Source organism: Mastomys coucha, unplaced genomic scaffold (assembly GCF_008632895.1).
Source record: "Mastomys coucha isolate ucsf_1 unplaced genomic scaffold, UCSF_Mcou_1 pScaffold23, whole genome shotgun sequence".
Lineage (NCBI taxonomy): Eukaryota > Metazoa > Chordata > Mammalia > Rodentia > Muridae > Mastomys > Mastomys coucha.
The window spans coordinates 68,860,200-68,882,839 of record NW_022196906.1 but is presented as its reverse complement, the minus strand read 5'-3'; the positions used below and the strand labels follow the sequence as shown (position 1 = coordinate 68,882,839).

The following is a 22,640-nucleotide window of genomic DNA, read 5'->3' as shown; positions in this document are numbered from 1 at the left end:
GAGAGAGAGAGAGAGAGAGAGAGAATGAGAGAGAATTCTTCCTGAAATTCCTAGAAAGAAAGAAAATTATATATATCGGGATAGCACTTGTGATTCTAGTTAACAGCTTCCCTCCTCCACCTCTACTATACTCTTGGAGGACTCTCGTTGATCCTTCTGGTCTCCACTAGAGAGATTTACCTCTAAGGAAGTTTCTTGTCCCTCGAGTCCTGGATAAGAACCTTCTTCCTTGTGCTTCCACAGCCCTCATTGCACCTTATTCTCATATTTCCAAGTTGATACAATGGTGGACACCAGGGTGGATTGGTTGTCTTAAGTCCTCACACACCTACATTTTAACTCAATTCTGATTTATATTCCTCACTGGAGAACTCCAGTTTGTTGTCTGACACCTCCAATTCTTAGACTAACATACAGCACACAAAAGATAAATAAATAGTATGATGTATAAAGATTGACTCAAAGTTTTGGAAAAAAAGGCACTATACCAATTGACTATCAGTTTACTAGTCCTTCTTAGTTTTAGTCATGTAGCTGAGTCTGTTGAAGGCTATTCTGAGTCTGCTAGATACCTTCCTAGAAAAGATTGAGAAATTCCAAACTTGTACCAATATGTGTATATTTGTTTATCAATGACATGCACCATGACAGTACCTCATTATTGCATTCATTACAAAATTAGTAATATTTAAAGGAAGGAAATATCAAGCACTCATCAGAACTTGAATTTGACAATATCTTTTCAAGGTAGGCATGATGAGTATCATCTTTAATCCAAAATTTCTTGTAGGGAACTCTTATGTTGTCATTTGTCTGTTTTCTGTAGAGGTGTTTAGTTAAAAATAGAATATCTGTAAATCACTTAAGTACACATTCTTGAAAGTAGGTCCCCAGGGAAGGTTTCACGGTTTAGTCTTGTACTCTACCTTCAGGATATCATGATACACCTAGACCTGATGCTGCATCAATTGACTGGAGTCAGCTCAGCTCACCAGGGTTAAGCCAGGTACCATTGTCCTTAAACCACAAACACAGAATATCATGACCAAATAGAGAGATGCCACTTGTCAGTTCAGATGAGATTCTATCTAGAGAGAGCCCCTTAGGTATTCCTGACCCACAGGTCTTCCATGATGAGTCCATTTGTATTTCTTCTCTTTGCTAATTCAACAAAGAAACAAGATCGCATCTTGGGCTGGAGATGTGGCCTAGCAGTTAAAAGTACTGGCTATTTCTGCAGAGGACCTAAGTTTGGTTTCTGCACCCACATAGCAACTAATAGCCCTTTCTAACTCCAGTTCCAGTGTGTCCAATGGCCTCTTACTTTTCAGGCACTGAATGTACACAATGCATAGACATATATATATATATATACACAATATGAATAAATAAATGTTAACAAAATTATGGAAACTTATTTGGTACATAATTTTTTTACATAAGAAATTCAAAGAAAATCAGAATGTACTCAGTGTGAAAATACAAACTGAGATAAAGGTGATCCACCCTCATTTGTAGCACAGATGTGCAAATATTAAGACCTCAGATAAAAAGCACATGAAACATAAGAAGATGCTGCAATATGAGTAAGTTGCAAAATCATAGTGTGCAAATACACCTTACTTAATCCCCACACCTCTGGATTCCTGGTGCTTTCCATATTTACCTTGTACAGATCATTTAAGAAGCCCAGGGATTTCCTTTCTAGTGAGAAATTAAATAGCCATGATAAAGCCCAAACTTTTGGGGGCAGTTATAGAAACACACTGTTGAGCCCAGATATTTATGAAAGTAGTAGAGATTAGAACATAGGTCCTCAAGGCATTCTATAAAATATCTATAGACCACAACATAATCCAGATGTTCTTTAGTAGCTCAGTAATGATACGAACTGTTAATAGAATAGGTCAAAAATGGAGTGAATGGGACTCATGAGGAAATGCTACACTGTAAACCTGGACTCTCAACACATTCTGAGTACTATGAGAGCTCTGCTGAGAGGAAGCAGGTAAACGGCTCACTTACTTTTCAGAGGTGAAGACTTTCCCACATACTGTAGTTCTAACTCTTCAGCCCGCTCCATTTTGGCAGAGATCTGCATCCTCTCACAGATGCTCTGCTCTGCCACTGGATCTGGTTGACGACTGACTGGCATGTTTCTCAGACTCTTCAGGTGCTGTTGAACTTCAGCCAAGAGGACAGCTTGTATTGCTTCAGTTACCTGAGACAGTTTTTATTTTCATGAATTATATAATAGTATTCCAAATGATTAGGAGTCTTGTAAAAAAAATAATCCAAAGCCCAGAATTTTGATTTGAGTTCTATAAATAGTATCATCCTAGTCTGGCGAAAATAACATCAAATATCTCTCCTTGTGAGTAACAGTAATGAATGCAGAGACTTATAGCTACTCAAGCTGCAGAGGTGGATCCAGCCCTAAAGAAGTTACTTATACTACCCCCTCTAAGGCTCTGGGAACATTCCAAAAGAGCAAGTGGGACATTTGTAGGAGCCAACAGACAGGGTGAAAGGGTACAAAGTGCCAGTCCCCAGAACCAAAACAACTGTCTAGTATAATTACCTACACTGGGCCCACTCCAGACCTACCCTATTAACCATCAGTCATGGGCCTTTTCTTTCATCTCACCAGTATTTGCTATTGGTAGATTCTGGGGAAGGGATATAACTGTCTTTAGTTGTGTGCCGACAGCTCAGCCCAACAGACCCCAACAGGCTCTATCTACACCCATACAAACAGGCAGGAACATGAGAAGGAGATCTGTGGGGAGGCAGTATGGTGGACAGAATGGTAGGGAGGGTGGAGATGAGAGCTGTCAGTATTCATGACACACCTGTGAAACTGTAAACTAGTAATAATAGAATAAAAGCTAATAAAGAAAAACTCTGGGCGCAAACACCAGCCTTATGTTCTTTTGAAAATGTAAGATTCTGAAAGGGCACTTAAGAGGGATTTCTAATTATTCTGTTTAATGATGAGGCTTTTTTTTTTCCTTAGATGGTACAGAAAACTTGTACAGCATTCAGAGCTACCAGCAAACATCAGGGACCCAAAGAAGTTAAGAGATGTGAATAGGACACTGGACAAAGCTGTTCTCTAAATCAGCCAATTTCAGGTACGGAAATCCCTCAGAAAAGGCCAATTCAAGTCAAAACACAAATAATAACTAATTCGGCTTCATAGAGAAATCCCATTGGACAAGGGGTTCCCTCTTCTAGAATGAACTCACCTCCCCTGGCCATTCTTCCCTGCTCCCCCCACCCTGTATCCTTATGTACTTCAGTATGGTTTATCAGACTCTTGTCTCTACATTAGGATCGAAGGGAATGTTCTAGAAAGCCATCTTACAGGATAAGAATAACTGCCTACTTGAATTTTCAGGGAAGATGGAGATTCAGTGAACCTCAGTAGCAGGAATCTCCTCTGATAACATGAGGCATGTGGATGGTGTTATACCTGGACAGACTGGTCTCTCCAGCAGGAGATTAGCTTCAAAAGTGAGACATCAGCCTCAGGTGTGTGACACTCATTTCTACCTAGAAATGCAGAAAACATATTTTATTAATGCAACCATGGCCGGTCCCTGATGCTGTCTGCACACGAGTACCACCTAGGGACGTTTGTTTCACAAACACCAATGCTCAGGTCCAGCCATTCAGGAAGTACGATTTAGCAGTTCCAAGGATGGGAATGGCCAGCCAGTAACACTCTGTGACTTTCAATAACTCAGATGCCTTTCAGATACAGCCAGAGCACTCAGACACACATAGATGCTTGTCAAAACACACTTATTTTTGTACTTCCGTCAAGCTTCTACTCTCTGCCAAACTAGGACAAACATGCCAGATTTTTCTGTTTCTCGAGTCCTCATACAAAGAGCTCAGGCTTGCAAAGAGTCAGCACCCATCATAGGTAAGATCAGACTCTGCTGGTGTGTCCTTACCCAGCCATTCATCCCCTACCAATAGGCAAAAAACCCCCAAAACCAAAAAACAGAAACAAAAACAAACAAAACAAAAAAACCCTGATGCTTCAAGCTGTCTGTGAGACACTGTTTGTCCTAAGACTGTCCTCTTCAATGCATCTTCTGTCTTTGCCATAAACCCAGTGGGAAGTTCTGTGATCAAGGCCTTGTTCTATTTAAATTGATCTATATGGGGGACCAACAGTTTACCACATAAAAGAGCAATTAATAAAAAATAAAAGTGCCTTTTCATTAATTAAGAAATATATATATATAATCATCTAAATGAAAAAAATATCAATCACTTAAGGCACCATGCAGATCTAGGTCCTAGTAGAAAATAGGGAAGCAAGTTGGGGCTTCCCCGATGGGAAAATTGCAACTATAGCTGTCTATTAAAATCAAAGTATTAATTCATGTTTGATACTCAAGTAACAACTATTGAAATTTGTGTTTATCAATTATATTTTCTATGAATCCTCCTATATAGAAACATGTTTCATATATACATACATATATATATATATATATATATAATGTTGTACATGTATATTTCCATTAAATTATATTAGTGGTCAAAGAATGGTGATGGAAGGAATATTCTGGCTATAAAGCAAATTAAGAACATAAAAGAAGTTGGTAATAAATGCTTGGCTACTACTATGTATTTTTTCTAACAGAGTGCACAATATGAATTTGAAATAACCAGTGATGCTATACAAGACCTGTGTCCCACACCAGTCTCATTCTGAACACCCTTCCCACATTTCCTCAAATGCCGCCGAAGAGACTTCCTTTTGATCTCTCTCCTCTTCGGCTCTAATCTTGCTGACCTTGTGACTCACCTTCAAAGCTAAGTCTTGGTCTCAACTGTAACTACTTACTGGCATCGTGGGGCATTGCACAGTATGCTTTAATGTGATGTTAAAATTTTAATATGATAGAGAGACCAGAGCCAACTTTTCTTGGCAGTGTCAGGGAGTCGTAGAATTAATTGCAACTTCGGGGGGTAAAGATGAAAAGAAAATGCCCCAGCCTTGTCAGCATTACTCAGTCACCATTTCTGCTAACATGAGTGGGCGGGTGCTGGTTCCTGTCAGGCCTTGATTTTTAAAGCCAAGAAGTGAGTTTTTTCCACTACCTCTCCACTCATCCCATCTCTCTATTATGAAAAAAAGTATCTTTCATTTGTCTCTAATTTTAACTTTGTGTGTGTGTGTCTCTAATTTCAACATGTGTACATATATGTAACTATGCAGGTCTGAGTTGAACAATGAATGTCTTCCTCAATTGCTCTCCACTTTAGTCTTTGAGACAGAGCCCCTCACTGAACCTGGAGCTCACTGACTGACTAGGCTGGCTAGCTAGTAAGCTTCAGGGGTCCTCTTGTCTCCCTTCTGCTAGCTACAGGCATGTGCTGTAGCTACATTACAAGCATGTGCTGCCATGTCTAGATTTGAAGTGGGTGCTGAGGATTTGAACCCAGGTCCCACTTGAACAGAAAGCATCTTACCTACCCAGTCATTTCCCTGACTCTTTAATTTAATCTTAATGGTTATAAATGGACCCTAAACGCCAATATTGTTAGTGATACTAGTTCTCAAGGTTGTTGAGCTGCAGACCCACAAGAGAAATGAGAGCATCCTTGGATCTGGTTAGCTATTGCATCTTTAACATGTGTGTTAAAACTTAAATTTGAATCCTTTACCTAGTCCTACAAAAATTTAAACTGAGGAAGTAACCCTATTAAGAACTTCTATATATGAAGCCCCTTCTATACAGGGGCTGCCCATGCAAATGAAGAGTGATCTGATAGAGAAGAAAAGGGAGAGAGGGATGAGTCAGATCTGCAAGCCAATGTTGTTTCTAGGTTATCAGCAGTTTGATTCTCGTCGACCTAACTTTTAGGAACCCTGCGGTGCACCCCACTCCCAAGGATAATGGGGACTTCTTATACTTTTAATGCAAAGGGATTTTTATACATCAAGTAAAATTTCATATGCATACTATTAATAGAATTCCTGGAGCATACCAGGACCCCATAATTGGATGTTATTAGTAAACTCTCCTAGAAAGATGTTATGGAGAGTGGGTGGGGCACTGGAAGAAGACATGGAGGATAAAGATGAAAGAAAGGACAGGAAGTGAGGCCCTGTGGACAACAGGGAAAGAACAGTCCAGACAAAGGCAGAGCCAATGCTGAGGTCATAAGACCTACGTGTCATGTTGCTTTAGAATAAAGAGGCAATAGTAGGTGCAACTTCATTCTGAATGAGGACTTGATGTGTAGGTGTGCAACTTAGGCAGGACCTTGGATTAGGGGAATGATGTAGCTTGTATTCTAAGTAAAAAAAAAAAAGCCACTGGAAGGTTGTGTGTGTGTGTGTGTGTGTGTGAGAGAGAGAGAGAGAGAGAGAGAGAGAGAGAGAGAGAGAGAGAGAAGAGAGAGAGAGAAGAGAGAGAGAGAGAAGAGAGAGAGAGAGAAGAGAGAGAGAGAAGAGAGAGAGAGAGAGAGAGAGAGAGAGAGAGAGAGAGAGAGAGAGAGAGAGAGAAACTTTAGAATCTACTGTAGCCATTTGGGTGACAAGCACATCGTGGTGAAGGCTCACACATGGGATGTAGTCCTGGCTAGTCAGAAGCATCAGACTCTGGTAACAGAAAGAAGAGAAAGTGAGATAATGACCTCAAAGTTCTTGATCTGAGCAACAAGACTGAGGGAGAGGTTCCTGGGATGCTAAGACTTAGAGAGGCAAATTTGAGATGCATTGGCTTTTTGGCATCAAAACATAATCTAGAGGCTGAGATGATGATTCAGAAGAATTTGAGGTTCTTGTGCAGATAAAAATAACCTTCTAAAGTAGCTGGAGAACTCTCTGTAGTAGCTTTTGGGAAGGGGTAGAGATAATAAAGCTAATGAATCTTCTAATAAGTCACATGGGGCTTTACTATCCAGCCATTTTACCCACTGAGAATTCTCAGCTACTGGGGCATCCATAGATTCATAGACCCATGGATGCAATCTGTGCATTTTACAATGTACCTTATTGCCATCCAGTTATAGAATAAAACCATTATTTTATTTTATAGGAAAAAAATACACCAGATCATTTCTGTATCATTAAATCTCTTACCATTTTTTAGGTGACCATAGAAGCTTAATATGTTCAAGATGTCACTTCCAGGGAATCTTGCCTTATTATGTATAGACTCCATTTTAAAGGGTCTGCTGGGGGAAAAATATCAAGGGAACACTTTTAAAGTGTGGTAAACTCTTTAAGAAAATAAACCAAAGATGCATGCTCAAAACTACCTTAGCAAATAAGGGATAGAACACGAATTATCTTGAGCATTATCTGCTACACTTAATTTGATTTGTCTACATTCTCAACTGAACTTCAAATATTAGCTCATCAGAATGAACTGCAGCCCCTTTTTACAGGAGAGGCCTTGCTACTGTAGAGCAGGGTTTCTGGCTGCTGATTTAAGACACCCCATGTTGATGTATACTACGGAACTCTTCCCAGGTCCCATCAGGTTCTATGCTGTCGGTTGTTCCTCACACTGCTAGGGATGCTGTCATAGGTTGTTTCTCCAGAATTCAGTACAGTCACACACCCCATTGGTAAGGACACAGGGACTTCTTAGCTTGCGCAACTATAATAAAGTGCTGTCAAAACAGACAAATTTGTTGGAAGGATATGACATATCCTGTAATATTCTATTTTGGTTTTTCAATAAAACACAGGACCCTGGCTTTTGTAGATCAAATTCAGAAGAGCAGATTTAGAAAAATTTCTCATCCAGGCACCTTTATTGCAGAATTTGTTTAAATGGGTAGTTAATGTTGTGTTTTGTGGTAAGGTCTCACTATGTAGCTTTTCCTATATAGACCAAAGATCACCCTGCCTTTGCTCTCGTCCTCTAAGGAGTATTAACATACTTTGTTGCCCTGTAAATGTTTAGTAAGAGAAAGAAAATGGTTGTTTTTTAAGCCTAACTTTGCTGTTAAGTTTGTAGGGCTGGATGGGATTTAGGTGTTTAAGATGAACAAAAGAAAGTGGAATGAAATTGTGCATATGAGGTAGAAACTCCCCAAATCTCTGTTTTCTCCACATCAACACCAGGAAACTAGATATTAAGAGCCATAGTAGCATTTGGTGTGAAGAACACAGAAGTCTATGGGATCTGTCTGGACTCCCAGAGACTGGAAGCACTGGAGAGCAGGAATTCTCCATCCTTGATATACTTGCTGGCCTGAGCTCTTATCACTTACATTGCAGAGACATCCCCCCCACCGACCCCTGCAGCAAGCAGGTTGAATACTGTCCTTACCAGCAGTGTGGCCTTGCCTCATGCTGGTGAGTCTTTTTCTCTTACCCCTACGACTCACACCACACATGGCTCCTTCCTTTATTCCAGTGGTCCTTATTTGTTTTATGTGTAGGATCGTTAAATATTTGAATGAATCCCTGCCTCAATCAAAAACTCATTTTCTCTATCTTCTGTAGACCATAACCTGTGGACATACAGTATTTGGTGAACTGAGTTCAATTTAATGACATCAGAATGAAAAAAAATATATAATCATGTATGCAAAGGGACAGCATAGCAACTGCCATGTATTTAACTATCGCTGCCGTCCATTACTGGTGAGCTGTGCCTTCTCTAATGGACAATTGTACCAGCTCTATCTGAATATGCAAAGCACAAGTTGTGATATGTGTTAAGATATGACATTTCCAGCCACCATAAGCACCTATTTAAGATCCTTTGTTCATACCTAGTTCACACCATGCTAAATGAACCACAAAATATGTACATGTGTATAGATATATGTAAGTACATATGTATATATGAATGTATCCATCCATCTATGCCTTCACTAAACATCTAGTCCTATGGTTTTTCTAGCACGTGTGAATACAATGAATATTTGTTGAGTGAGCTAATATTATTTCTAATTTTATTTTTGTGTTTGTGTGTATATTCACATATATGTGTTATATATATGCATGCAGAGGCAAGAGGTTGGTGTTGAGTGTCTTCTTTGACCTTATATTTTGAGACAGATCCTCTCACTGAACCCAGAGCTCATTGATTGTGCTAGAATAGCCAGCCAGCCAGTTCCAGAGATCTGCCTCCCTCTGCATCCCACACTCAGCTTTCATGTATGTACTGGAGACTCAATCTCAGGTCTCCATTTTTGCGTGACAGGAAGACATCTCCCTAACCTAAATGAATTAATATTAAAACATAAAGACATCCAGTTAACCTCCTACCCAGAGAATTAATAGTAACATATTTTTAAATGGGTTCTAACTTTGAGAAGCTATTGCCGCTCTAACCCTGTCTCCCAACAGAAGGGAGAAAGCTGAAGAGTTGAACACAGAGAACGATCGCGACAGCCTTAATGTCTGCCTGAGAGTCACAGTCCCTCTAAGCGCTTTTACCTGTTGGTTTCACAGGCCAGATCCAAAGGCATGTTAACTAACTTATTAACTAGAAAGAGCCTGCTCAGTAAATATGTGATAGCATCTGATTGTTGCCCAGCATCGCAGTGACTTTCCAGGCCTCTGGGAATTCCAGTCTGGTGCAGAAGAGTGGTTGTATATTTATTTGACAAGTCCAAAACTTTTCTGGAGCACAGATTTACTCCTGAATACTCCTTCATTTCAGTACTGCATGCATCCCACCCGGGCAGCATCAGGGAGAAGAGGTCTTCATTTGAGGCGAGTCCCAAAGACACGGGGCCTTGCAGCTTTAAGATGCTGAGATGCCTGGTGCAGAGGCTGTCTAACTCTTTATCCACTCCCCATGGCAAAATGCAAGACAGAAACAATTTCGCCATGTCTATTGTGAGGCTGGCATCGACCTTCCTGGGTGGCTTAGGGCAGGCCTTTTTGGAGCTCTTCATTTTCTTCTGCCTTTTAATGCCATTGTTCTCTTCTGAGAATTTACTGGTGCTGTCCCCAGGGACCAAGCTGTCCCCACTGGGTTTGGCTTGTGCCTCTGCCTGGAGAGAGCTACATGATGCTTTGTTTCTTCTTATCGTCAGTGTCTTCTTCTCTACTGTGCTCTTGGCTCTCCTCAAGATGTCACTTCTGTAGAATGAGCCAGAAGGGTCAACATCACTTAAAGGAGTGGGCAGCAGTAGTTCAACAAGATTTTCCAGATCAAACAGGAGAACATGAAAGCCAATGTGACTCCACCTTGTTTTCACAGGCAAGACATTAAAAGGTCTTGGGACCGATGAGGCATCAGCAACCTGAGGAGAAGGATACGAACATGTTAGAGTTCTTATTGTGTACTAATGTTCTATGATGTGATTATGGCAGAAAAAGAACTACTTAGTTATAGTTAAAGATAAGAAAAGTGGTGATGACTGGTTTTGTTTTAGTTATGAAACTCCCTTTCTAAATTGAACATCAAAACTCCCTTTCTAAATTGAAGATTCTGACATTCACTATAAATTTCTTTCCTCAAAACTTTTTCCCTGAGAAAATTAGAACTAGATCTTCTGGAGAAAAGCAACACTAGATTAGGGTTCTTTAAGAAAGAAAACATTTTATGCATGTGTGTGCATGCTTGTGTGCACATGCAAGTGTGTGTGCATGTGTGCTTCTGCATGTGCGTGTAAGGTGCCTACAGAAGTATGAAGAGGGTGCCAGATCTCTTAGAACTCAGATGTGAGCCACCATATGGGTACTGGAAAATGAACTCTGGTCCTTTACAAGAGCAGTACATACTGTTAACTGCAGAGACATCTCCCCAGCTCTATCTATCTATCTATCTATCTATCTATCTATCTATCTATCTATCTATCTATATATCTATATCTATATATATCTACATACCTATTTTTCTTTCATTTATCCATCTATCATCTATCAATTATCTATCATCTGTCTATCAATCATCTGTCTATCATCTATCCATCTATGCTCTGAACTTAGAATAAACGATAAAAAGGAAAGAGTCATGGACGGAAACTCAACATGCTGCCCCCATTTGGATTCCTAAGCAGAGCACATCTCGGTGTCAGGACTGCTTGCTAGAGCTGAAGGCCTCAGGTTTAGGATTCCTTTCCTTCCATACCAGTCTTACCTTCACATGTGTTCTCACTGTGACACTGGCAAGGGACACTGACAAATATATATGTCATAGTTATAAAACTTATCAGTGTGAGATAAAATGAAAATGGGAAAGGAATACCTATCACTCACGTGAAAGTCAGGAATATGCAAGATCAGTGGTCTCAAGTTCAGAAAGCATGCTGGCAATTATACTTTTTGCACTTTCTCTTTTTAAAATATTCCTTTCTCAGAGAAAATAAAAAAGTTACAAACAGATTTTTTCTCAAAATTTGTAGTTTTTATAACTTTTAAACTTTAATTCCCTCTTAGTTTTTGCTCTTGGAGTTCACCTGCAATATAGAGTGGCCTCCATGTGTTTCTATCCTGATGTCCAATTGCCCCAGTGACTTCTAGGAATTTTCCCTCTGCTCACTGGTCTAATTGTCTGGGACATCAATCAATGTATTTATCATCACTGGACACAAATTGTGTAACATTAAAAAATAAAACAAGGACAACATCAAAGTATGTCACCTTCCTTTGTTCTCCCTTTTGGCCTTCAAAGCTTTCCTATAAATGAGAGAACTCATGTCCAGTTCCACGACACATTTTTCACATATGTAGACCACGACTAACATCTTTTTAACAGTTTTAATAATTGTTCAAATTGGCAATTATCCTTATCTGATAACCACATGCTGACCTTTGCAGAAAAGTGGGTCTTTTTTCTTTTACTTATATCCTCTCTCTCTCTCTCTCTCTCTCTCTCTCTCTCTCTCTCTCTCCCCCCGTCTCCTTTTCTTGTTAGAAGTTTCTCAATGTTGATATTCTTAAAGAATCAACTTTTAACTTTGTTTAGCTTCTCAATGGAATAACATTTTTCTTGAAAGACAGTTTTGCTGAGCATACTGTTTCAGGCTGTCTCAGCCTATCTCAGAGTATTTTGAAGGCATTATTTTGCAGACTCTGGCTCCCTTTCTGGTAGTAGAGAAGTCAGCTGCTGGTTTAACTGTCATTTCATCTCTCTCTCTCTCTCTCTCTCTCTCTCTCTCTCTCTCTCCTCTCTCTCTCTCTCTCTCTCTCTCTCTCTCTCTCTCTCTCTCTCTGTGTGTGTGTGTGGGTGTTTTATGATTCATTTGTCATTAATACCTGATGAGTAGATATGCTTCAAATTCTAGTTGATCCATTCTCAATTGTGTTTTAAGACTGTATTTTTGCTTTTCTCACCCTAAAACATGCTTATTTTCTATGTTGCCCTGGTTTTGGAGTCTGTCCCTGAGTCCCTGGTTCTTTGCATGAATTTGACTGTAGGTGACTGTGTATGAGATGCTTTCAGGAGGGCGCCTGGAGGTACAGGGTGAGGACACATTCCTCAGGAGAAAACTCTAGCTTGTGACTGGTCACATGCTTGGTTGTCACCCACAGGTCAGTGTAAAACATTTAAGTTTTTTATCCCCTGCATGCATTATGAATTCTGACTCCTACATCAGAGTGTCCAACTCTTTGTCAAAACTATTTCCCTCCATTCATCTAAGGTAGAGACCAACAAAGGCGCAGAATTGCATTTTCTCATTTATTTGTGGAACACATTGTCAGCTTTGGTCCACATTTTCCCTGAGTGTGCAGTTTCTCAGGGATGATGGACTTGGGCTGTTATCAGCATCGCATCCTGGCCTGGATTGGTCCCTTTCTCTCTAATTGCCTGTGGAGTGGTTAAAATTAGCCTAAGTTCCCAGGGACACAACCACACTTTCAGCTTTCTTCATAATCTCCTGGAATCGTATTTCCATTTTGAAATTGGCATTTCAGGACTTCCTTAAGTTTCTTGTTAACTAAGATAAGTATTCTACCTAGAGATTTAAAAATTATATATTATTTTTAGAGACTTTAGTAGGACTAATGTTTAGGATACTAGCTTACAAATGGACAGAAATTGAGTTGGTGAGAGGAACTCTTTTTAAATCAGTTTTCATAGAGAAAATGAGTGCTTTCTTATGCCACAGAACCAATATACACAATGTCTGCTGCGTGGAAAGCAGCTGGTATTATATGTTAAAGTCTTAAAAATGTTATATGACATTTAACATTGAAATTATTTAAAACAAATTAATCCCACAAGACAGTTTTAAAGATACACAAGGTCATATAAAAACAATGCATAGCACAAAAGTGTTTTATGTTTGTAAGCTGCACAATAAATGGTCTATGGCACAATTTGTCTAAATACATCAGGGGTATACTCCTAAGAATTGTCATGTGGCTGTTAAGGCAAGGATATACCAAACAGGATACCACATCAAGAGATCTGCAGGCATTGCATATGGTATTTAAAAATGTAAGATAATCCCAGTTACAAAGTTATGGATATATTAACATTTCTTATGTGTTTTTAAAATGTCTACAAAATTCTATGCTTTATGATACTAAACAATAAATTCTTGTAAAACAGCCATCAGTGTTGCCAAAAGAAAAATAGTGCTCGTTGAAAAGGCTTTACCATGATTTGAGCTTATGAGTCCCCCAGACACACACTCAAAGGCCACATAATAGGGCTTGGTTCTGAGTTGGTTTTTGTTTGTTTGTTTGTTTGTTTGTTTTTTGCACTGTTTGGAGGGCCCTGAAACATCTGAAGCAAGATTACTGGTCATGTTCACTGAATGGGACATTGCTACTCTGACCCTCACTTCTCTCTTTGTTTCCTGTCTGCTAGAAGCTGACCAAGTTTGCTCTACCCCAAGCCCTCCTTCTCCACAATTGTATTTTACCAAAAGCCTGAAATCAATAGGGCCAAGAGACCATGGACTGGATCATCAGAAACCAATCAATGAAAAGAACTTTGTGTCTTTATAAACTCAGGCATGTCGTCATACAAAAGAAAGCAGCCTAACACGTCGCACAGCTCCCAGCAGAGTACCTTGATAGAGGTCTAAGAACAAAACTTAAGAGGCAGGTAAGCAAAGCCTAGGGCTTTAGGCAGATAAGGAACTGCACAAATTAGTTAGTAAATGTTTCCTACCTTGGGGCATAAAAATGAACATCTGAAGACATTTATCTCCACACATACACATACCTACACACACCATGGCACAGAAATAAAGACCTCCTCACCCTCCTCCTACTCACAGAAGCACAAAAAGAAAAATCTAACTTAAAATACAATAAGCAATAAATAAAGCCAGAAGACTCTTACTACAGTGACTGCTAAGTATGCTGTTATGGTTGGTAACTCCAAATCCAGCCATCAAGCCCTGTTCCTACAGTTCCCATAAGCCCATGTCTAACTTCCATCTAACCAGGGAAATTCACTTAAGAAACTGTCTCCTAAGTGAGAGACAAATGTCTCTAAACACCAGACCATTTAAGTCCCTAATTACGGTTCAGTCAAAAGTTGCTCTGCCAAGATTTCCAGAGGCCTGTGGGGTCCTGTCCACTTCAGGCCTTACTCAGAAAGCTCTCACTCCTGGTCCTGCTAATCTCAAGCATAATATTTCTTTTTGAAGTTTTTCTGATCACAAATTTGAAATTATAGGAGGCAAAAGATTTTGATTACTCTATTTACATAGACTACAAATAAATACTTGTTTTATATCCCTTATATAAATATACAAGCACCTAAAACAAGTCAATATAATCTTGGTTTGTTAAAATATTCTTTGAAGTAGAATCACAGAATGGTGAGACAAGGATATCTTTAAAGTGAAGGGGGAACTGTTAGGTGTTCCAGCAAGACGCTTGGCAAATGCAGGTAACAGTAATTATTCAAGTCATCATATCAGTCACTATCACAAAACCAGGAAATGTGCATGGTTTGGCTTCAGTGAGAAATATTTAATAACTATCTTAGTTTCATTTCTGTTGCTGGGATTAAAAACCCTGAGCAATTTAGAGGAGAAAGGGTACATTTCTGCTTACAATTCCAGGTCACAGCTCATCAGTGTGATAAGTCAAGGCAGATACTTCAAACAGCTAATCGCATCACATCCACAGGTAAGAGAGAGAAAATAAAGGAGTACTTGCTCACTTGCTTGTACTCAGTTCCATTTCTCCACTCTTATATAGCTTAGGATCCCTTACCTAGGGAATGTGCCGCCCATAGTGGGTTGGATCTTCCTATGTCAATTAACTTAAGACAAAATATGCCCACAGACAAACTTAATGTAGACAGTTTCTCACGACACTCTCTAGCACACATACACACACCATGGCACATAATCACCTAGGTGATTCTAGAAGAGTGGTTCTCAACCTTCCTAATGCTGTAACCCTTAATGCAGTTCCTCATGTTATGGTGATGAACAACCATAAAATTATTTCATTGCTACTTCATAATTGTAATTTTGGTCACTGTTATGAATTGTAATATAAATATCTTATATTCAGGATATTGGATATTGAAAAAGTCAAGCTGACTAGCAAACTGTCACACCATCCATTTTCTTGTGACTTAAATGGAAATCTTTATACAGTTTGTCACTGTACTATTTCTTTATCAACTGTAAGAACCCCTTATAAATATGATGGAAGTCTATTGGATATCTTACTAAGATGTTTCCAGTTGGTCATTAGACTTTTAAATTGTACCACAGTTCTGATATGTATTTAAAATAGTTTTAAACATAAAAACAATTATTTTAATGTACCTCTGTAATGTTTGATTGTCAGTCTTAAGACCTTTAGAACACAATTGCTAAAGTTGCTACTACATTGTATACTTTTATAGAAATCTGTGTGGAAAACTTGAGTTCCTAAGCATATTTTGTGGAAGATAGGTATATAATTTTTATATTTTAAATAAGATGACAATGAATTATATAAAAGCCACTTCTGAAGTTTCCCCTGTTGATTTAACTTCCCATCTTTTCCAAAGAACAAGCTTTGATTTATTTATTGGGCTCTTTTTATTTATTCTACATGTCTATTTATCTGTGCTTGAGGGAACACAAACCTCATAGGTTTGTTAACCATGGCATGTATTAGATGGATGGATAGGGAAAGAGATAGGCAGGTTCTCATCTACCACTCTGATGTTTGCTTTCTTCTTGGATCAATTCCTATATTTATCTTTTCTAGAATTTCATAATGCAATTCTTAAGTTCCTAAATCCAACCAATGAGACTTTGAAATTTCTCAATATTAAATAACCTGAGAGTCAGCTCAGTTATTTAATTGAGTTATTGAAAGTTATTGGTTAAGAACACTGACTGCCCTTCCAAAGACTTAGTTCCCAGCACCCACATTATAGCTTACAGTATCAATAATTCTGGTTCTGGTGGATCTGATGCCCTTTTGCCTCTGTGGGTACTGCATGAACACAGCACATGTATGCACATACATAGATACATGCAGGCAAACACTTAAGCACATGAAATAAATATAAATCTTTAAAATAAATAAATAAATAAGGAAATGTATGTATTTGTGAATATAAACATCTTTAAAAGACTATGTTTTCCCTTTGGGATTACATATTTTCATTAAGTCAATAGCCTTTATATTTTTAGTGGTATTTAAATGTAGTTTTGTATGGGTCCTTTACATGCTTATCTATTACATTTTCATTTTCTATATTTATGGCTATTATAATTGAATGATATGTTTTAAAATTGGTAATATCTTCATTAAAGTTTTATTTTTCTCCAACTGCTTTGCTAAACATTTATCACTAGTTATTTGATTTATTAATACTTAGCAGGATGCCCACCATTAATATTTGAATAAAGGTAGGTTGTTTCTTTCTCTGCATTTGGTTTTCTTTATTAAATATTGATATTTGCTTTAAATACTAATATTAAAACTCTAACAGTAGAATGGTGAAATGATATAATTTTCATTTGGGCTGATAATCACTGCTTTAAGATCATTTGATTCACACATTGTGACACAGTGGATAACTTGGGAGGGAGGCTTTTCCTACTTCTGTTATAGAAGTACCATTCACCTTTAATTAATAATTGGATGTTATTTTGCAATCATATCAGGCAAATGAAATAATATTGAAATTTTTAAAAAGGACTTAGCATGAAAATGCAGTACAAACTAGTAATATACATACTACATAATATTCCAGACTCCCAAGTAATTTCTCCCGTCAAAGATTTACCCAAAGAATAGAATTTATAGGTATGGCTATAACTCTACCCAGAGCAGATTTGTTTTAATGTGTGTGTTTTGCTTTATTTGGTTTCATATATATGTATATACATATATATGGTATGTGTATCTGTGTTTGTATGCACATGCACTGTCTTAACACACAGCGATGACTGGTCTTCAGTTAGCTATTCTCTTGCTTTCATTACCCAAGTGCTGAAATTATAGATGTGCACCATCACACTAGGCTACCAATAATTATTTTAAATGTTTATGAGTGCTTTGCCCGCATGTGATTATGTGAGGGCATCGCATATCCTGGAACCGAAATTACAGACAGGTGTGCACCCTCATGCCAGTGCTTGGAATCAAACCCTGGGCTCTCTGTAAGAGCAACCAGTGCTTTCAACTGCTGAGTGATCTCTCTGTTCAAGCACAATGTTGTTATTCTAAACTAGGTTGAGTCTAAATCAATTTACTGATCAGAACCAGCATCTGTAACACAGTGTGAATTCCATATGAAAAGAAACAAATGTCCTGACACCTTACAAATTTCTATTTTGTACTCTTGAAAGCATCACACCCATAGCCTAAGCACATAGTTGAGCCAAGTGTTGTGGTCTAAAGAGCTAGCCAGGTTTTGTTGTTGCTTTTCTTCCTCTCCATAAATGTCAGAGCTCTCTCTATTCTGTCAAGCACTCACTCCTAAAATTCAGCCTTGGTCCATTAGTGATGTATGAAAACCAATACTGCTATACTGTATTTTGGAAAGTCTTAAATGACATAGAAACCATACCTGAAAAGTCAACTTAATGTACATGTTACTGACATGATATCCAGGAAAAGGAAAGCCTATCCCACTCCCCACCCCACCCCCAAATACATCAAAGCATTAACTGATTTCATACACATAAGCACATAAAAATTTCATGGCAAGTACAGTTCAGATGCTGTTTCACCTGTCTCACCTTGTCTCTGAAGGCTCTTTACCACTGGGATCCACCTGGTTCTCGGAACTCAGCTATCTCCCTTAAAATATACATTTCCAGTAGCTGCTGAAGAGCCTCACGTTGACTCCCCTCTCCCCACCCTCTTCCTAAGACTAATCATTTTGCTGGCTTGATAGAAGCTCCTGATGATCAGGTGCCCTGTTGTAGGCTTCAGTACTTTTTTTTTTATATCAGACTCTAAGCTATAAAACATAAGTTAGGAGTCCTAATAAATATAGTAAGTAATAACATTTATCCAATGTCAAACAATTCCATGCAATTTTCACTTTGGAATCACGTGTTCTAAAAATATAGATTTGATACAAATATTGGCTATAGAATGCCTTAGTCTACAAAGATTAATGACACAGGGCATAATGAATGCCTAGTCTCCATCTCAATAGCAAATCAATTAAAAAATTTGTTAATGAATTCATGTACTAATAACAACTAAATGTTTACCAAGTAGAGTTTTACAAAGCAAGTCAAGCAATCCCTCACAAGGTATATAGGCACACTGTGTGAGATTTTCATGCAGCAATTCTCACAAAGATGATGCAGTTAGCCTACACATCTCAGGGTCCCATTGTTTCCAAAGCCTACAGCAACATGCTCTCTTAACTTGATGGGACCTAGCTGGGGCACAATTCCTATCAGACTTTTTTTGAGGTGACCATGCAATGTTAAGAATATACCCTACCTGATGGTAGAAGGTTATATTCAGTCTGAGTCTTTCTTGCTTCTGGCCTATTGTAGGTCTGCCCTCAAAATAATACTATTTGTGCTGGCTTGTTGTATGTCAATTTGACAGAAACTAGAGATATCTGCATGGAGGGTACCTCAATAGAGAGAATGCTTTCCTAAGATCAGGCCTTAGGCAAGCCTGTAGGATATTGTCTTAATTAGCGATTGATGATAGGGTAATGCAGAATATGTGAACCCTGAGATTGTATACTAGAAAAACCTGTCTCTAGTTGTGGTGTGGCTCAGCCCTAGCACACACCTTCAATACAAGAGCTTTATATTTATTGTAAACAAGATTGAATAAAGTCAACTGTAGGTCAAGAGTCAGAGCAAGCAACTAGTTGACAGGGAGTGGACCTACGGAAAAACATGCAGAGTGAGAGGAAGTCAGGAGGATGGATAGAGAGATGCACAGGAAGTAGAAAGGAGGAACATTCAGTTGCAAGATTTTTTTAAAATAATGTGGAGAAGAACTGTTTTGTTTTGTTTTGTTTTGTTTTTCCCTTCTGGGATGTTGGTTGAGGAGGAGGGTGGGCTGGGTGATTTCTCTGAGCTAACAGGCTTTCGCCCCACCATTGGGCTCCTGAGTCTACATTTGGTAAAGTTGAATGTTTGGGATTCTGTTTTAAAATACAAAACCAAAACCAAAACAAAACAAAACAAAACCAAACCAAAAAAAAAAAAAAAAAAAAAAAAAAAAAACAGAGGAGGGTTCAGCCCATTGAGGGTGGTGCCATCCCAGGGCAGGTGGTCCTGGGTTCTATAAAAAGCAGGCTGAGCAAGCCATGAGGAGCAAGCCAGCAAGAAGCACTCCTCCATGGCCTCTGCACCAGTTCCTGTCTTGCTTGAGTTCCTGTCCTGATTTTCTGCAGAGATAGACTATGATGTGGTTGGAAAGTCAAATAAACCCTTACCTGTCCAACTTGTTTTTAATCACAGTGTTTCATCGTAGCAACAGTAACGCTAACTAGGGCATTATTGTCTGCTTGTGTTAAAAGCCAAGTGTGTTTGTGTGTATGCATGTGTATGTGTGCATGTGTATGTGTACATGCATGTGTGTAGTTGTGTATATCTAGAAAGGAAAAAAAACATAATATACTTTTCAACAGTGCAGTGATTCAAAATTAACTGCAATGACACTTCCATGGAGAATTGCATAACACAGGATTTAATTTACCTACTCAAACTAAATGTAAAAGCTACAATTTTAACCACTGAAAATGTACATAGTTATAAACATTTTATATGTAATCAGCATTCTAGTTGTATAGTCAAAGTCAAATTTAAGTTTTTGGGTTTAATCCCAAGTGCTAATTTAGTAGTGAGTTGATATAATTATCTTAGGGATAAATCTCTGTTGCAATTTGAGGAAAAGAGGGTATTGCCAGTCATGAAAATGAAGCAATCCTTGACGGAACACACAGATTTGAGGAAGTTCCAAGTGTTTATATATTTTAACTTGCTCTTAATAGTGCTATTTTACTACACACAAACACAACCTGAAAGCATAACTTATGCCTCGCATTTAGCATTGTGAATTTAAAGTAAGGTTTATTTGACCATGTTCATGCTAGCAATTTGGAAAGTCTCTTTAGTGGCCATTCTAGGTATTATACTGTTCAGCTTAAGACATTTTTATAGGGGCTGGAGACATGACTTAACAGTTAAGAGCTCTTGCTGCTCTTGAAGCAGACCTGAGTTGGATCCCCCATATCCACATGGTGGCTCACAACTGTCTGTAACTTCAATTCTCAATAGGCACACACATGGTTCACTGACAGACCTATGTGTAGGTGAAATATTCATATACATAAAAGAAATAAACCTTAAAAAGACACTTCCATTGAAGAAAATTAGCTCTCCAAAAGAGCTATTTATATTTCTTTGGGAGAACTTTGTTTTTATTGTCAGAAACTGGTTTCACTTTTAAAAGGACTTTTAAAGATCAATTACTAAATTTAAAAGGTCAACAAAGGATTTTCCTCTTTCTGAACCACATACATTTATAACAAATAAGTTGAGTTCACAGGACACCATAATGGCAGGTGGGGGTATGCTGCTGCTGAAGAGCTCATCTGACAAAGATGAAAAATCCAGGAACCATCACTGGACCAATAGCAGTGAACGCCATCTATGTGTCACTCAAACAATAAGGTGCAAATGAAAGTGTCAGCCATTCTTTGAGACAGTCAGAGCCCTAGGTTACTGTTGTTGTTGGCAGTAAAATCATCTAGATCCGTCTGGTCAGGTGGAGGGCAGCCTGACTGGCTGGGGGAACAGTAGACAAAGGAGAAAGGCTTCACTCTGCTGCTGATGCACAGAGAGCACAGGGAACTGAGCTCTCACGGCAAAGGCAATATTATCAAACTAATGGCACGGGCAATCACTGGCCACCATGCATCCCAGGTACCAGCAGGGCATCCATTTTCAGCTAAGTGCTGCCGTACATTTTTCCTTGCTATCACCACGGCAGGGGTAACCCAACTCAGCACTCGAGACCCACTGCCTGGTAATAAATTACTATATTGGACACTTTTTGTTTTCTTTCGCCAATGACTTCCCTGTGTAACCTCACTATCATTACCAATTAAAAGACAGCCTGCTTCAGCCAACTGTATCTCACTATGTATCAGCTCCAATGCTCCAATTGCCTTGGCACGTTCCTCGGGGTCAAGAGGCCCCTTTGACCTTTCTCTACTAAGTCTTCCTGACCACTCACTATTGCAGCAATCTCAGCTGAACAGATGGACACTTTCTGTGACACTATAAAGCTTAGAATATAAAGATAAATGAAATTGTGTCTCTGGCTTCAAACTGGTTTATGAGCCTGTTCTACAAAACCCCCAGTTTAAAAGTCTATAATCTCCCCCCAGCTAATAGAAAAGATGGCTTGTTTCTTTTTAAATTGCCTTTATAATTTAAGTCTGAGAAATGGTAGAAATCCATAAGATGCTGAGTTGACTATATTTCTAATTAATATAACAGCTAATTGTAAAATGTAAGGCCATGTTTCCTATGTCTATTGTTTTCATTAATGGTGGATGGAGGATGTCACCCCGCAGCAAAGTGTACATGTGAAGTGAAGGATGAGTGTTCTAATTTGCTTCTTGCATAATTTTTCCTTTCCTGTATCACTGACTTTCTCAAAGATGACTAGTTTTTTTTTCACTCTGAACATACAAGGAAAACTAATAAATTTTCTCTTTACTGTGACTTTTTGACATGTTCATGTGAGTTTACCATCATGGTTATTTGAATATTTTTAAATTGATAGTTTAACCTTGGGCTATATTTTTCTTCACTTAGAGGCAATCTCCTTTAAATAAAATGAGTATGTTATTTATTGTTCAGATCAGACTACTTTTTAGAGTGAAATAGTGAGCCATTCATAATCACATTGGAACCAAAGCCGTGAGCCACGACTGTCTCAGCCAACCTGGATTCATTCCCACATGAACTCAGATGTGTTAGGCCATTAATTTACTTATGAAAAATAATGAATGTTTCTGTGTTACTCATAAAATGTGACTGATGGCTAGGAAGATGTCTCTGTATGTAAAGCATTTTCAACAGAAACACAAAGACCTGAGTTTGGAACCCAATTATCAGTTTAAAAACCAGGCGTGGTTATATGGGCTTGCAGCCCAAAAGCTGGGGCAGTGCAGAGAGAGACAGAACCCAGGTGCTTGCTGGTCAGTCAGTCCAACCAAAGCTGAAGGAAACTCAGCCAGTCTAGCCAAAGCTTCAGTTATAGAGACCCT

The 22,640-nt window shown here is 38.6% G+C and overlaps 1 protein-coding gene across 1 annotated transcript in view; it reads right to left on the bottom strand.

The window, feature by feature from the left end:
* Window positions 1-22,640, bottom strand: part of Wdr72 (WD repeat domain 72) — a 179,361-nt gene that overhangs the window by 72,159 nt on the left and 84,562 nt on the right. Inside the window, exons 15-18 of the mRNA XM_031343895.1 lie at window positions 9,434-10,248; window positions 7,115-7,206; window positions 3,476-3,555; window positions 2,026-2,221 (exon numbers count right to left, since the gene is read on the bottom strand). Coding sequence (XP_031199755.1) covers window positions 2,026-2,221; window positions 3,476-3,555; window positions 7,115-7,206; window positions 9,434-10,248 — 1,183 coding nt within the window. The remainder of the gene's footprint in view (window positions 1-2,025; window positions 2,222-3,475; window positions 3,556-7,114; window positions 7,207-9,433; window positions 10,249-22,640) is intronic.